The sequence below is a fragment of the Anas acuta genome, chromosome 11 (genome assembly GCF_963932015.1).
Source record: "Anas acuta chromosome 11, bAnaAcu1.1, whole genome shotgun sequence".
Lineage (NCBI taxonomy): Eukaryota > Metazoa > Chordata > Aves > Anseriformes > Anatidae > Anas > Anas acuta.
In genome coordinates, this window is record NC_088989.1 from 19,960,549 (window position 1) to 19,978,090 (window position 17,542).

Genomic DNA, 17,542 nt, shown 5'->3' on the forward strand with positions numbered 1-17,542 from the left:
GGGGAAAACTCACCCCTATTACATATAAATGAAAAAATATTCAAGTCAGCAAGAGTTTGGCTTCAGATCACAGCTGAATTTGAGCCTGTGCATCTTCAACACGCACATTTTTCACCAAGAAGGCTTCTAAACAAAGGCATGAAATGCATTCCTGAGTGTACATATTTTGTTTAAATTGAAACTAAATGCACACCTCTACATCCTGTTTTTTCTCTTCACAACAAAAATAGCCAGGACAGACACAATGTACACCTGAAAGTCCAAATTTATACCAGCAAGAACAAGTGCAGCAGTCATCACCTTTGCAGACTCGTTAAAGGAGTTATTTCTCCCCACAGGACTTGTCAATCTGATTTCACAGACAAGGAAAGTAATTATTAGGATATTTATGCTAATTTTATTTTCCCACCACAAACTAACCCCTGGAGTTACAGTCATCCAAAACACATTGTGTGATCTGGCAGCGCTCCAAATCCTGCTGACTTACCTCCCATAATTAGTACCTTTACTTCATTGTATCCACTCAGTCTTTGTACCTCGATTCTCTGTGAAACCTCGGGTGCTTATTTTTAATGAGTACAGCCATGAAGAAAATATATTCCCGACACAAGTTATGAAGAGATATGTCAGCAACTTCTGAAAGTGCAAGCTATACATTTGCTGGTGGCTGGAGTAAGTCAAGTGGATCCACTCACTCTCCATTTATTACTCTGTATAAAATACAGTTACACTTTATGCAGGCAGCTTTATGCAGGCAGTTTTCTGTAAGAACCATTTGTTAGAGCCTACCTTGTAAGGGCATGAACAGGAGAGCTAGAGCTTAAATATTTGGCCTGAAGCAAAAACCTCTTCTATTACTGATGTGCGCTGTTAGAGTTACCTGTTTATTAAATGATATTAACAAGTGCTAATCAGTAAGCTGGTCTCAAGTCCATCTAATTCAACCAAGAAGTATCTTCCCTCTAATAAAAAAAGAACTGCAATCTTTCTGACACAAGTCTATCAGGCGCTCAGTTCACAGAACATATTTCATTCTACAAGTGATATCACCAAACCAGCTTACTTCGGCTTACTCAGAATTGCTGGGCTTTGGCTACAGCTCACCAACAGCTCCATTCTCACACAAACAGGCAGAGACAGCAAAAGAAACTAGGAGCAACTCCCTGGGCATAAATAAATGAGGTATCCTGCCTCAGCCAGCATAGAAACCCCACGAGGCATCCTGCAGTCCCATGACTAAATGAACTACTGACCTTGATCTGGAAAATTTGGGGGAATACTGGGGGCTTTCCAGTGTGTACCAGGCCTTGCAAAAGCTCACATTGGGCTGCACCTCTTTTTACAAATGATAGATTCATTGCAGTCTTAAATTCCAAATGTTTCCCAGTTCTCAGCTAGAGCGTGATGTGGAGAGGCAGCCAGGAGATATAACCCGTTTCTCAGGAGAAAGCTCGAGTTATGAGTTCGTTAGCAGCCACATGAGATCCCTTGTGCATGGTCAGCAAGCTTCTTTGCCCTCTGATCACAGCTGCCTAAGTTGATCCCTGCAGCCCCAAGAGTCAAATGGTACATGCTTACACAAGAGCAATACAATGTCATCTGCAAGCCATAACGCAGGCATGAATGAAATAGTAAAGAAATTTTAAAACCTGAAAAAGGCAAAAAGGCTTGGAGAAGCTTGTCCATAGCCTCCAGGGAAATGTTCTCGAGTTTCAAGGAAAGCAGCAGCAGAAAACTCACCTTTGTTCTTGACTTGCGTAGTGTTCTTGACTGCAGTCATGGTGGATGCCCACAGGATCTCATATGGCCAGCCTGAAAGACTGGGAGGACAGGAGCACATGAGAGAGAAAATAGTGAACAGCATCAGCTAAAACATGAAAAGTCATATATATATATATGTATACACACACACACACACTTAAAGCTAATAACATTGGATAATAAAGCAAATGCTGAACTTGTCTGCAGAACTTCCCCCCCACACACACCCCAGAAGGCAGGCAGGCCATCCTGGTAAAATGCTTAGCCGGCAGGAACATTTCTTCCGTGCCAGACATCTCAAGGCTCTGAAATGGTTAAGAAATAATGTTGTTGTCAAAAATAATTGCTGTTGTCAAAAAAGACAGAGCCGGCAGGAAGGAGTAGAAGTTATATTTCAGGCAACACCAGAAAAATGAAAATGAGTGCCAGTGCGCAAGTGACAATGCTCCTCAGTGACCGGGAACACCAGGCGACACAGCTGTCAAGTGCTCGGACGTGTGAAACTGCATCGCCCCACCGACTGCAGGATCCCCGTCTCTTGGCCACATAGGCAGAGAAAAGAAGGAATAAATATGTGAAATTGTGCATGGTTTGCCGATTCATTTCCTACATTGTGGTTCAAGCCAACCACACTCTGCTACAGAGGTCACTGCCAGCTGGAGCTGGTTGAATAGCAAAGCACACAAACAAATATAAAAATATTTTCCTGAATTTGAAAAGCACTGAGTTCGGCTGGCCACAGTGGGCAGATGCTGCTGCTCCTGCTCGTGAGGGTTTCCCCAGACAGTCAAGCTCTGTGAAGCTCTCTGTAAATATGTGCAGTGTTCTTGAAGTTGTACAAAAGCCTTTCCAGTAAACTGCAATCCAGAGTATGTTATTGGATGTTCATTAACTGGTACTGTAGCTTAATTGACACACACACAAAATACATTATTAGTGACTAATAACATGACTAGCTTTAGTAACTATTTAAATGAGGGAGAATAGATTTAAAACAAAACAAAACAAACAAACAAACAAAAAAAAACTAGAAAGTGAGAGAAGCACTCCCGTGTACAGTTTGGGATTTTAATGGAAATTATTTGCACCTGCTTAAATTAGATTACAAATAACTTTAATCTATGGTATATTAAAATTGCAAGAGAGTTTTCCAAGCACAGCCAGCAATTTGGCTGCTGGAACACGTCATTTTTTTGGTTGTCTGTTTTGCTTTAGTCTTTAATATGCTCCATTAAGTGAAAAGGCATTAAAACTGTGTCCTATCTTTGGAGACTGTCCACACTTGACTGGTACATGAATACGTCCTAAAAATACCAAGAACTGGACACATTTTGAGCTACCAAGTCAAAATGACAAACTTTCCATTTAAAAAGCATGTACAGCCAAAGTAGCACATTCATCTTTCTTTCATCCTGTAGACACATGACTGACAAAGCTGAAGTTTTATGTGCACAATTCCCACTGTAGCCAGAATTTCTTGCCACGGAGTACTTCTTGTCCACAGACTGAGCCCTTACAACAACAAAGTTTGTGGAAACACCATATGGGTTCATCCTTCCCAACAAATTGATTGCTGGGGCTCACACAGGTAGACCTGCTCTCACAAATCAGGAATCTAGTGAGCAATAACCTGGCTGGAAAAATGTATGAACAATCAAGCTTGCCAGATTTCAAAAACCTGAATGGTTCCAAATCCACATGAGAACTCAAATCCAAAAGATATGGTTTAAAATTACTAAGGCCAAGATCGCAAAACTTTGAGACTCCTAAGCTTGCTTTTTTATTTTGCTAAGTTCTGTTGTGTTGTGGGTTGCATTCAGCTGGCAAATTCCCCCAGCACATTGCTCTGGGCAGGAGCCAGTTCACTGCAGTGCCCATCACAACACCGTCACCTTCAGTGCCACCCTGTGCTGCTACATGAGCAACACAGAAAAATTCATGGTGGTTGCTGGGCATGGATAAAATCCCAGTGTACTCTTCAGCCAACAACATACGTGGTGCCTAATGGTACCATATGTTGTCTCCTCTGGTGCTGGCCCATAAGAGATCAGGAGGGAGAACTGCTGACTGGCAGCGGCTTCATTGCAGGATGAATTACGATCACAGGCTGAGATCCCCATCTCTCCCCATCCCTAAACTGGCTTATATTTAACCTAGCTGCATAAATGGGAACAAACATAATCTGAAAAGAGTTGTGAGAAGTACTTGACTTAGTGCTGCCATTGAGGTTAGAAAGTTAAAGCAGAAGAAATAATTTGCTACAAATCCAAAATTATGTGACCACAATTCTAGACCCAATTGAGTTCAGCGGTGTTTCTTTGTTTTAAAGTCACCTTCCAATATCCAAAAAGAAAAGCTGGAAAACTGCAGACTAATGGAAGTAAAGCATAACCTAAAAGTGGAGAGGGTATGTATGATCACATAAAGTATTCAGGGAAGGGAACATGTCAGCAACTGAGGAAGTTCATGGAGCAGTTTCAGGGCATCACTCCTCCTTGTATTGGAAAAGTGATCGTAGAAACATTTATTCACTTATTCCTCGGGAAAATATTTATTTGTTGTAGTTTTCTTATTAAAAAAAAAAAAAAAAAAAAAAAAAAAAAAAAAAAAGACTCTGAAAGAGCTTTTTCAGCCATAACAGAAGTAAACTTCAGCCACCTCAGCATACTCAGCCCTTACCAGGTGGGTTTGGGCAGAGCCAGCAGCAAGATCCCCATCACCGCAGTAGCACAGCAGAGCCGAGGGAAAGCAGACACTGACCTGGGTACATCAGCAGCCAAAGGGGTCTTTCTTTGTAGCTAAGCATAGCTCAAATAAGGCACAGAAGGGACTGACAGTGTTTCCAAGAAAACACAAAACGATGTCAATTTTAGTATCATGTACAGCTGCATTTAGCACCTACTGCTGCCACGCCAGGATCTTGTCCGAGTGCACAGCAGCTGTGCATGCACTCTGGGAGCCGGGATGTTTTGTTGGCTACTGATGCTCTCAGCGCTCAAGATATTGCAGCTCCACCACATTACCTGAACACCAAGTGCTGAGTGAAAGCAGGACACCAGCTTTGCAACAGTGAGACAGAGTCAGGCCACAGGGAAAGGGGCTGCAGCCCGGCCGTCTCCTTGCCTCTGGCATTAACGCTGTCGGTGCAAGTTCCTGTGCAGTCTTAATCTCTATCTTCAATACTTGGCACAAAATTTAGTGCAGCACAAGCACCTAAGTTGCAAACCTTAGAGTTCCCTTAGAGATGGGAAAGAAACAGAGTCTGCTTACTTGCCAGACCATCACCCTGGGCTAGGAATCACACTTCTGCCATATCAGAGACCTTACCAGCAAAGCCTCTCTAGACCAGGAGGTTCAGTCTAAATCCCAGATCTAATCAGGCAGCTTATCTTTGTAATTTTAGCTTTTACATCAGTAACAGACCCACTCCTATATGCTTGAAATACTATGATTAGAACTGGATAAAAAATATTTTTCTATAGATATAGATGCACACACATAAAAATTCACATTGCATCATCACATACAAATCTCCCATCTAGATTAAGTGCATAAATATTGTGGCAGTTTGTGCTTGCTTGGTTTTTAAATAGCATAAAAGCAAATTCCCTCAGACTGCAGCACGGATGTTCTGTAAGAGGCTGTTCTACATTTGTAAGAAACAATAAACGGGAGAGAACTGAGAGATGATTTCGTATTTTAAAACTAAGTAGAACATAAAGTGAGTATTTCCCCCAGAAGAGCTCTCTTGATTTTAACTAATTCATTATGGTAAAACAAAGGAGAAATATATTCGCCCGAGTTCTGTGGGAGTTTTTGCATTCAGCCCAGTTTCTGTGGAGCCCCAGGAGTGGCAGGATGGCACATCTGGAACATGCGGGAACAAAACAGGAGATTTGGAAACATTTTTCTTGCTCACCAGAGGAAAGAGCACTGCAGGCACTCTGCACACCAACGCAGTTCCGCCACGCTTGTTTACTGCGTGTACTTGAAAAACTAAAAGAAATGGAATTTAAAGGAGACCCCATATGATATTGCTTTAGGGGGATTTTCGCAGAGAATTGCTTGGGGCAATACCCCAGCACACTGGGTTCTACACAGCTACAGACCCAGTCCTGCAGAAATCCTTCCCTGTGAAGTCCCAGATTCAGGACAGAGCTTGACAATTTCCCAGCAGTATTTAGATGCCATAAACATTGGTTTTCTGTGGACTACAGTCACCTCCAGTGTTCAGAGCCATAAAATCTCTCCTAGATTTGATGTAGCACACTGTACAACAGAAGACCACTCAGCTCCAGCCACACACAGCACCTTCTGGCTTTTACTCCTTATTTAAATAAATGAGAAGTTTCTTTATTTCCTGCTAGGTTTGTTCTTTCAAGATGACTCCCTTATGTCTGTCGCCCTGAGTTCATAGAAAAGAGACTCTCACTCTTAGAGAAGACAGGGAATAAAAGGTGAAATCTGTAAATGCAGCTGATTGCTGCACATTGCAGTTCCTGCTGCTGGCCCTGTGGCTCTCAGGGACAGTCCAAGCCTCAAAGATTTGTTAGGTGTGGAATAGGCTTCCAGCCCAAACTACCACACATGCTCTCACATCCTCTGTACACCCACTGAGAGATGCAGGTGGAATTACCAAGGCAATTTGCTGGACTGAACCTGCACCTCCTGCAGCATGACACTGATTTTGTGTTTTATGCATAGGTTTGTATTCTGTTATTATTCTAAAACCAAGATAACTTCACTTGCAGAGTCAATAATGCCATCTCCATCCTGACATTTTGGTCTCCCATATGGAAACCAAAGACAATTGTGATACAGGAGCCTCAGCTGGATACTCTCCCAAGTAAGGTTTTTAAAGCAAAACAACCTAAGTTATGCCATTTTGGCATACACATAACATTGGCAACAAACCACCAGCCGACAGCTAACAGCCCATGCATTAGGAGACCGAGCAAAGCAGCACTTATTATTCTTCCTCTCCTTCTGCTCTAACTCTGATCCTGAACCTAATTAAACCCGAGTGACACCAAACATTACCAAGGTTAAATTACCAGCCATTGCAGAAATGGAGACTCTTTCAGGCTGTGAGGGATCACGAGAGATCTCCAGTCCTGCCTTCAGACAGGGTAAGCACCGAATCCAGCACCCAGAAGTGTAGCCAATCCAACCCTTAAAGATCACCAAGCAGTGAGTGCTGGAACAAATACTGAAACAGACACTACAGGCAAGCTCCCCGTGCCTGCATCCCACTTACCTGCTGTTTCGCAGCCTGGCAGCTCAGCACCTGCAGGCTGTTTGCCCTTTCATATGGCCCTCCAAGGATCCCTCACCTCCCACCAAGTTTCCTTTCTGGTTTGTGTAACCCCAAATGAACTGCCCAGTGATGTACATTGCCATAGGATGGCCACCACCTCCCATGCCTGTTCGGAGAGCTGCTTTGTCCAAAGGCACCCAGTGAGGGAAATCAGTGACACGACCACACAACGCTACTAGCAAGCAGTGCCTTTTAACCAGTATATCCCATAGCCAGAGTGCTCTGGCACACGAGATGTCTCTGCCTATAAAGCAGCCTTCCTTTCGTTCTGTTAACGAACCTGCAAACACTGCAGAGATGCTGGCATGCTCCGGCAGGTTTCTGAGAAAGCAGCAGAAGAAATTGCTGAAGGTGAAGGCAGGCAATTGACTGCCTTCCAAAGAAAGTAACATCCCCAAGAGCATCGTGGTGTACTCAGCCACTTCCAGCTACATGGGATGAAGGCACGAATGACAAAGTTTCTTCCTAAACGTTTTATTTGCTCTCATTAGTTCCTTAAGATTCGTGTCTATTCCCCTACTAGCACTGAGGCAGTTATCTAGAAACTTATCTATAGCTCATGTCAGGAATTTCAATTGGCAGCAGATTAAGTTGGAGGTGGAGAGACCGAGTAAATGAGGACGTTTTCTTGTATCTTACAGAATCGCTGCCTTTCCTTGCAGCTGGTATGTCATCACTCCAGCAACCGACATCCCTGCATTACAGCAGCTCCCATTATTTACCTTTCCCAGCACTTTCTTTAGGAGCCCCGTGCAGCCCCACTGGCAGGCACAGGTTGTCTTTGTGCCTAGAGAAGCCCTGCTTGCTCTGAATACTGCCTCACCTTATGATTAGCACTCATAATCTGTGGCTTTTACTGCAAGCATTTTACTACTGATAGTTTTAGATATTAACAAGCTTATCAGAAAGTAACAAAACAGCCAAGAAAGCCTCAGCCTCCCCATCCCACGCAGTTCAAGAGGAGCAATTCTCGCTGACAGGAGTCTGCTCTGGCCCCTATTTAGCAGGTATCACATTATAGCGCAGTAATCATTTTTCTCTTGCTCTCTGCGAAGTGGGAAGTGAAGTTACCATCGTTCTCCTAACAATGTGAAAGATTAAGGAGTTCATTTCCAAATCACTGCAATAAAGCACAATTGGCAGGCAGGGTGAGAAGGAGAATAAAAAAAAATTGTACAAGTAGCAGGCTGAAGTAGCAAATGGCACTTTTGAAGCAAGGCTTTGCTATGTGTTTTCCTTGGGAGACTTGGAGGTACCCGTCTCCTGAGGAAACCAGGAACAGGCAGGGGACAGGTAACCTCTGCAAAGCCAAATCTGAGCTGTCACTGCTCCACACGAAGGGGCTGAGAAGGGGGAGTGTGATTTCCCTCCCCTTTCACACGCCAAACAGCTCCTTCTCACTGGTTTAGTTAGGCTATAAATAAAAGTGTCCTGTCATCATCTTGGCTGATCCACCCCCTCTGCTCTCCTTTGGGCTGGCTCTGCCTTTCCTGGATTCCCTGTGCAAGAACAAGAGACGAAGGGAAGCTCCTGGGGCTGACACGGGACATTCAGGCAGTGGATGGCCCTCTGGATCACCCTCCTCGTGCCAATAATCCTTCCAGGTCCTTGTAATGGAGCCTCAGACACTGGGTGCCTCCCCCAGGCCCCAGGTGGCTGGCTTTTAGCAGCGGGAGGCACAAAGTCCACTGTTTGATTGAATATTGAATATTAGAGACGTGCTTGGGCAAGGCTTATCACACCATCTCTACAGATCGCATGATGTGCTGTGCTCCCAGGCAGGGGCACAGCCTGCTCCCAGCACAGGTGAGGAGGCAACAACAAAGAGAACAGGCCATTCAGCTGAGCATCGCCTGCACACACCTCTGGCCAGCTTCATTTCAGGTTTTGTTTCCTTTTTCTTTCTTTCTTAAAAACAAACAAACAAAACCAGCAACAACAAACCAAAAAGCAGAGTTTATGTATCCACAGTGTACATGAATGTACCACTGTGATGTACATTCTCACTTGCCTCAAAGTGCAGGTTTTTAGTTGGGATAAGAGCAAATGGTTCTTCCCGTGCCGCGTCTGACTCAGCCTGAAGCTCCTGCCTAACCCTGGAAGCGAGGTTCCCTCCAAGCTGCAGGAAGCCGGAGCACTTGGGAAAACTCCCAGTCAGATGGCGTTGCAGATGCTCCAATTGTCAAGCTCCAAGTCCTAAATAACATGATAATATCAGGGAAATGGCAAGGGACAAAGACTAATGTGCCTCCTTTTGTCCCGGTTTGCCTTCTCGCTTGCTATCTTGTCTATGCAGAACACAAACCCTTCCAGGCAAAGGCTCTCGGTTCCCACACAGCGGGTAATACAATGGGACCCTAACTCATGCCTACAGATCTTTCCCTAACACATTTGTATTATCCAGCTTGCCATCTTGGGGTTTGCTGACTTTTATATTTGTGTTTTCAACACGGGAATTCAGAAGAGGGCCCAGAAAAGAGCAGAACCACCTCAGAATGCATTTTAAAGCTGTTTTCCATTTCACAAATCTTCACTGCACAGGGAGAACAAGGGAGAACTCTCTGAACCTCTCAGGTTCCCTTCCCTCACCCCACAGATGCTGAGCAATTTAACTCCCTGCTTTTTCTAGGTGGCTGCATCTGCTCAGCATGGCAGTGGTTTATATCAGGCATTAGAGCACCGTGCTCAGCAACTCGCTGATCTTCCCAAAACACTTTAGTGCATCAGCTCTATCTATCTATATGTACCTATCTATCTATAGACCTTTCTTTGTCTCCCTTGTGAGAATGCAGTTCTTCTGGCACAGGCTGAAACTATTATTTCAGTTAACATGGGCAAATGAGTGCAATGGACAACATCAATAACACGTACCAAATATTTCCCTGAGTCAGAGGTCTTTCAGGACAGCATTGGAGATGCCTCTGGTGGGTCCCACAGAAGCACTCAGTGCTTGGTACATAGTCTAAAAGCTAAAATTTCACTTTGCACTTTAAACAAAAGTTAGATTTCTGGTCAGCTGAACAAGTTAGAAATGAAAGAAGCATGCCACGTTACAGTTTGTACTCCAGAACAGAGAACTGAGGAACTCCTAAACTCCTCTGAAGTCAATACTGGTACATAATGCTTCCTGGAGCTCAAGACTATGTAAAAAAAAAAAAAAAAAAAAAAAAAAAAAAAAACCACTAAGTGACAAGAAAATGAGTCATCCATTCTTTTGCTCTTTTGTAATTTGCTACGGGATGCAGTTCTAGGGGTTATTTTTAAACAAACAAAGATTTATTGATTATAGGATTTTTTTTCCTCTCTCTTTTTTTTTTTTTTTTTTCTTTTTAGTTTGAGGCCTCTTCTTCTAAGTCAGTGTGCCAGTGTCTCATGCCTGTAATAGTTTGCCCCTGAAGTGCCCGTAGATCAAATGGTTGAGATATTGTCTTGGGATATGGGAACAGGTTTGACTTTTTACAGTTCCAAAGTCTTCCCTCTGTAGACAAGGGCAAGAATTTTGGCTTAGCTACGTGAAGGTGTTTGGATGCCTTATTCCTATTTAAGTACCTAATTCTTATTACAGAGGAGCTACAAATGTAAGCACCTCTACAAATCTGGGATCAACTGAGCTTTACAGCAATCCATCTATGAATCTGGGGTAACTTACTTGGTTGCTCCACGTGTCAATAGCAAGAACAAGTACACCAGAACACCCTCAGATAAACGGAAACAAATACAAACCCAAAAGTTTATCCAAACAGCCTTCTCCTGCTCAGCTTCCAACACTACACTCAGTCCCCCCATTTGTCCTCTCTTGGACCCAGCCTACCTCAGCGACTCCAGACCGAGTACCAAGTATGATATTTTGCTCAGGAGCCTGCTTCTACAGGGACATTCACAAATGAAGACAAATCAATTAGAGGCAGGAAGTCAACGTGCAGAAGTTAAAGCATGCTGATTCCCCCTGACCCCTCTCTTGGAGTGAGCCGTGCTGAGTCTCAATCCTCCTTTCCAAAGGATTAACATGGATTAATGGCTGGCAGACTGACAGCCTTCAAACTGTAACCAAGGGATCGTTGTCGGCCCGTCCCCGTTCCTATTGCATTCCTGTGGTGACTGGTGCTGGACATCCAACTATTTAATATGGATACTGATGACCTGCAATAAAATAGAAAATCATTGCAGGCAAAGCGTGCTAAGGACACAAAGACAGGAGAGCAGCTAACAGCAGAGAAATACAGCTCCCTTGGTAAGCTGGCTGCAGACTGACAGCAGGCATTTTGACACAGCAAAGCAACAAATGTGCACCAAACATGCACCAAATCTGCAGGAGGCCAGAGGACTGCAGCAAGTCGGAGCTGAGGAGGGCTGCAGAGTCAAAACAGAAACACCTGGTCTGGTACTCCCAGTGCTGCATGGGGCCACAAAGATGAACACTGGCTATAAGACAGAAATATCAAGAAACAGCTGGAAAATCCTCCTATTTCTGTACCTGGCACAGGTTTGCCAGCTTCTGAAGTGTCATGCCTAGTGCTGGTGTTGACAGGAGAGGCAGACTACCGGTTTGGGAAGGGCTCAGGGAAGCATGGTGGAAATATCACACCAAAAAAAATCTCATAGATTTGCTGGAGGAAGAGTAATGGGATTACTTCATGGGCAGTTATAAATACCTAAGGTCGGCGACTAAACATTTTTTGGCTCCTTGGACTAACCAGCTACAGCATTAGCAGCCAAGCTGAGCACACACAGCGTGATGCTACAAAGACGGCACACACATTGATGGGGATGGCCGAGGGGGATTTTCCTAAATGCAGCTGTGAATTTGCAACCTCCGGCACTTTATACATCAGAAGTGGATGTTTTTCTAAAAGAGTAACTAAAGGAAGCCTGATGACATTTGTTAGGTGGGTGACAAGAATGCTCCCTTCCAGCCTTACAGAGCATGCTTTTGTATTCCCCTATTAACACACTGTATTAAGGGTGTTGCGGTGATAGTGTCACTGCTGAAAGCTGCAACCAAGCACTGAGCCGCAGGACTTGTGTGCGAGCAAGCCCTCCTCCTCTGCCAGGGCAGCCCAGCCACTGCTGCCAGCTGTGCTCGCTCGCTGTTTGGGGTCAGTCCAGTCCTGCCTCTTCAACCCCTCGCCAGCTCAAGGAGACCTGCAGCAAAAAAAACAGTCCTGGAGAACCCTTATTCAAATGCTCACACAGGTGTTACAGTTTTATGGCTAAAACAATCCCCTCTCTCTCATGCTCAGAGTTTTATTGTGAGTATTGATCCTGCCCTGTGCGAGTTAGGGTGCTAATACCTCCACTGAGATATTTACAGTCCCCTGCCACCGTGCTCCTGCGGCGCGGTGCCGTATGTCACTGCTACCTGCGAGGCTGTTGCTAAGCCATATTATTCACTGTTTGTTTTCCTGGATTCCAATTTCTATGGGTTTTGAGCACCACTTTAAAAGCATTAATGTCAGTTTTCATACATTTGCTACTGAAATTGAAAATAGCTTTTTGCGTTGCCTTGAATTAGAAATGAGGACACAATGAACCCTAAACAGTGAGGTGCCAATATTCTCCTCCACAAATGCAGTTCTCCATATAAATTCAGACACCCTTTAAAACGATATTATATTTCCAAAGCAAATGCAGATAACCTCTACCAACCTTGGTTTTCCACTGAAATTCAGTTGCAGAGCACTTTTATAATAGCCATATAGAGGAAAGTTGTCATCTTGTCATACCAAGAACCCCAGCCTGTCCCTTTATAAACCATTTTGACACTGGCTGACAAGAAACGTCAATTTTTTTATTTTTAGAGAACATATCAGCTTTCTGGTCTCTTGAACCAATACACTTCAAAAATGTGTATCCAGCCTGAGATTCTACAGATAATAATTAGATTGATTATCCATAAGAAAAACCAAGCTCAGTTTACGCCAGTGTCGTATTGCCTTCAGACACTGACAGTGCTCCGTGACTCCCGGGATGCTGGCTCTGAGTCAGGGAAAGACTGCAAGAGTCACCATGTCTTGTGCATGCTTCTGGAGAAAACTTCAGGGCATTTTCTCTGGAAGAGGCACCAGAGACACAGCATTTACCACCTGAACCAGTGCTCTGGCTCTCACAGGCAGCGGCTGCCAGCCTGACACTTGCTGTTACCAGGTCCTGGCTTCACCTCCCCAGAACTTGTCCAACTCCCATGTCTGGCTAATGCTTTCCTCCAGGTGAAAACTGGTTTCAATTTTGTCAGAAATTCTTAACCAAAGTATTGTTCCAATGTTAGGATACATTTTTTTATTTTATTTTATTTTTTTTTTACATCCTTTCACATGAGAATCATTAATTCTTACAAGTTTTACTTTGCTTTTGCAGGGTTGCTTTCTATTGTTTTAATCCTGACAAAGACACAGGAATAATTACAAAGCCAAAGGTGACACACAAACAACTTGCTCCAATATCAAGTAATTGGTCTTGATTTCAAAAAAATGCCATTCCCTTGGTGGAACACCCGCCAGCTCTGGGAGAGCCGATGGCAAGGCACGGCACAGGGTAACATTTGGGTACCGAAGCCAGCACACGTGCGAGTGCAAAGCCCCGTGGCAAGCAAGTCCCTGGGGATTTGGTTCTGCGTAGCTAAGAAGGGGATTGCACACATGTGATACCAGTGTCTGCCTTAGGAACTTTCACGAGAGGCACATCGGATTTGCTTTATCCCTTCAAAACGGCAACGGGAAGTAATCTCTAAGAAAAGAGGAAAGCATTAGTATGCTGCCTCTAAGGGATTGCTCCCTTACAGACCTAGAGTAAAACATCAGCCTGCTGAGCCTTGCGCTGACTTTGGAAACCAAGGAAGAGGTGCTAATATGACACAGATTTGACACAAAAATCATCTCTCAGGCAAAAAAAAAAAAAAAAAAAAGTAGCTATTGCATAATAATGTAGCGTCTGGTTGTCTGCTGGTGGAAATTAGAGAGAAAATTAACTGAAGAGCTATTTGCAGTCAAAGAACAGAAATCTGATAAATCTGATGAGAGACGGGCAGCGCTGCCAGGGAAGGCAGCACGTGCTTAGTAATGACAGCAGGGCTTAATACCATTTGTAGAAATGGGGAAGAAGAAGATCTCATTTTTGTCACAACCAGAGATGTTCCTGGATCATTGTTGCTTCCCTGGGGCAAGAGGGCTCTGGCTGAGTATCTCCATCTGCACCAGGGCTTCTCCTCCTTCCTTTCAGCCTGGTCCCAGGGTGGCTCAGAGGGGACAGCAAGGTGGGGACAGCAGGATGGGGACACCTGCTCCCACCACCACTCCACCTCCAGCTCCTGCACTTCTCCAGTGGGGAGACTAAGACAACAAAGTGACCCCCTGCTTCCATCCCTGTGGTAGCCCCATGGGCCTGGCCAAACACACAAGGACATTTCCTTTCCAATTGTTATTCACAATTTAAAGCTGAAGCTTCACTTCTTTGTGAAGGTGAAGAACAAGTCTCTCACAAGGTCGGCTTTTCCTCACTGCAGCCACACACCCCTACAAGCCCTACAAGTGCATTGGGGCTGTCTGAGCTCGGCTCAGCTTTGGCTCCATTTACCCCAGAGCTCTACATTGGAGGTCTCAGCCTGCTGGCTGAGCCCCATTCTCCTGAGGGGATACACATCCCCAAGAAGTCCGCATCTGAAACTGGTGACAGTTCCCGAAGCTGCCCCAGTCTCTCATTCTGGGAGGCCTCGCTCAGACTCCCTGAAGAGAAGTAAGTAATGACTTCTCCTGTGCCAGGTGCCAATCTGAACTAAAATACCTCTTTTCTTGGCATTGCTTTTTGCCACCTTCCCGGGCTGCACAAGCTGTGAGTGCTGTAGCTCAGTTCACCCCCAGACCCAGCAGGGCAGCACCCTCGGGTCTTTCCCACCACCCAGGGACATGCAAACAGAGGCTCCAAAGCATTTCTTTAACTCCATCCTTCTGATGCAAACACCACAAGTGCCATAAAACAATCATTAACCTTCAAAAAATGTTTAACGAAGTGATCATTTTGGAAAATATATTTTTATCCTGCCCAGGTACCCCCATTCCCACCCCCCACGAGTGCAGGCGACACGAAGCTCAGCGCAGCGCAGGCCGGGTTCCACCACATGGGCAGCACGCCGCCAGCTTCCCTTGCCTTGTGCCGTTTTGGCAGCTTGACACCAGTCTGAGCAAGAAACAACTAACACCCAAACAGATTAAATGATGCAGAATTATCTATCACATCAGTCAGCATTTTCTATGAGATTAAATAACGTTTTTTCTTCCTTTTTTTTTTTCTTTTCTTTTTTTTTTCTTTTCTTTTTTTTCTTTTTTTTTTTTTTCCTCCAGCTCTGCACTGCTGGCAGCCACAACGGACGCAAGAGCAGAGCACAGGGTTTGGGAGTGCCGAGCCACAGCTCACAGCACGACCGCAACGTTCCTGCCTCGTGTGACTGACCTGAAGCTGACGGGATGCCTCGGGACTGTGACTGCCCCAGTCACAGCCTGTGCAGGACGGGAGGAACAGCAGCCTCGAACCACGCTGCCTCCAGCACTGCCCTGGGTCCCTGCTCTGAGCCGATCTGATCTGCTCACCCCTAGCCTTCCCCAGCACAAAGCAATCTGGCCTGGAGCCAGAAGCCTGGGAGGAGTTTCACATTATTTTAGGAGAAAAATAAATCCTAGTTAATTTCTTTGCAGGGAGCAAACCCCCCTAGCGTGCAGGCAGCTGCCAGCACACGCTGCAAGGTAGGGTCAGAGGCTCCTGCTCTGCCAGCCGGGGCTCTCCTGGCTGTGCCCTTCCCTTGCTTCAGCTTGTACTGCAGCCACAAGAGCAAGGAGCCTCATAAACTTCGCTGCAAGGAGGAAACAGTACCATGAAACTGAACAGTGGCTCAAGTCTCCTGTACATTTAGAGACAGCTAAAGCTACGCTGGAAATCCCTGATTATACGGGGCTTGACAGGAGGCAGAAATTATCTCATGCTTCAAAATCAAACAAAGGTAAATAGTCAGATCCTCAACGAATATTAACAGAGCTGTAGCTAAATCCATCTATTTATACCAGCTAAGGAGCTGCTCCCTGTCCTTCTTTACAAAGAAAGATCTTTTCGGGGTGAATGCTCAGCATTTTTCACAGTCCTGCAGACCCCCAGTGCAGTTTAAATGTCTTATTGCAATGCATCATTAAGCCCTTTTTATTTTAACCTTTTGCCCTTTTCAGTTCATGCAATGAATTTGTCACAGTCCCTACGTGGTATATTCAAATATAATTGCTAGAAGCTCTGCAACATCATCAATCTGCTCACTTAGAAAGGGCAGTGCTTGAAGGATACACAAACACAAACACCAGTCTAACATCAACTTCAAGAATGCCCGAAGCTGATATTGGTTAATATTTCTTCTTCCAGCTTGTTAAGGGCACTGAACAAAGAAAACAGCACCGGCCAGGAAAGCACTGACGCATTACTATTGATCAAGACAGTCCAAACAGCACAAGATGCTGAAGAGGGAGAATATTCTTTGCCCCAGCCACAAGCAGTCTGGGACAGAAACATGAAAACAAGTGACACAGCCTGCTACTGCAGTCGGCTGGCACAAGAGATAGAGACGACTTCCAAGGTGTGCCCCACACCTCACACACAGCAGAACATCAAAAGGGGCTGGGTTTTGTCCTCTCCCCTCATACCAACACACTGGCTGCCTCCTGGCCAGCTGCATGCAGGAGTCACCAAGGTGGCGCCTCCCAGCCCCTGCCAAATGCCAGCGCCACGCTGAGTGTAGTAACCGGGGTCAGAGTGGGAAGGTTACAAATGTCTGGGGCTCCACAGCCTCCTCCCCACAACACTGTGTGTGGGGAGTGGCAAGTGCTCCACACTGCAGCATCGAGAATCGCCTCCTCTGCTTTGCATTACCTGGCTCAAGCACGAGACTGCTGAAGCAGGAGAACAGAGCCCACAGTAGCCGGTGGCACTTGAATGACAGTCTGTTAAATAAAGGTGCATTTGTCTAAACCAGGCCTTGACATAGCATAAAAGAAAGCAAACTGTGTGAAACAACAACAGAAAGAGAGGAAGAAATTAAAGATGGAAAAAATAATAGATCCATTTGAATATAGCACATTGGGTAGCCGCTTAAAAAGAGTCCATGTCACAAGTTTTCAGCAGTCCCCTTGAGGCTGGCAGCAGCACTACCTCCCCTGGCTGCTGGCATGGCACACTGTAACTCTCACAGAGGTTACAAAGGAATCCATATCTAAGACATTTGTGTGGTTAAAAGCACTTCCAAGTGTCTCTTGTACAGCATTAGATTTTTTTCAAGACACCTAGGAAGTACTTCCATACTTCAATCCCTGAAAAGAGCTGAAAAAAAAAATCTTCCCTTACAGGCAAGAACACTGTTTCCTTCTGAATCCAGGTATTCTCCCAAATCCACCACTTGCAGAGAAGGGGGACTGGCACTGACACAGCACCAATGTGCTC

General features: G+C 45.0%; 1 protein-coding gene across 2 annotated transcripts in view; it reads right to left on the reverse strand.

Annotated features, from left to right (window-relative positions):
- Nucleotides 1-17,542, reverse strand: part of SUSD3 (sushi domain containing 3) — a 69,531-nt gene that overhangs the window by 38,615 nt on the left and 13,374 nt on the right. For both annotated transcript variants that reach the window (XM_068694672.1, XM_068694669.1), the window contains exon 2: nt 1,741-1,820. In XM_068694672.1, the coding sequence (XP_068550773.1) occupies nt 1,741-1,780 (40 nt within the window). In that variant the 5' untranslated portion in view covers nt 1,781-1,820. The remainder of the gene's footprint in view (nt 1-1,740; nt 1,821-17,542) is intronic.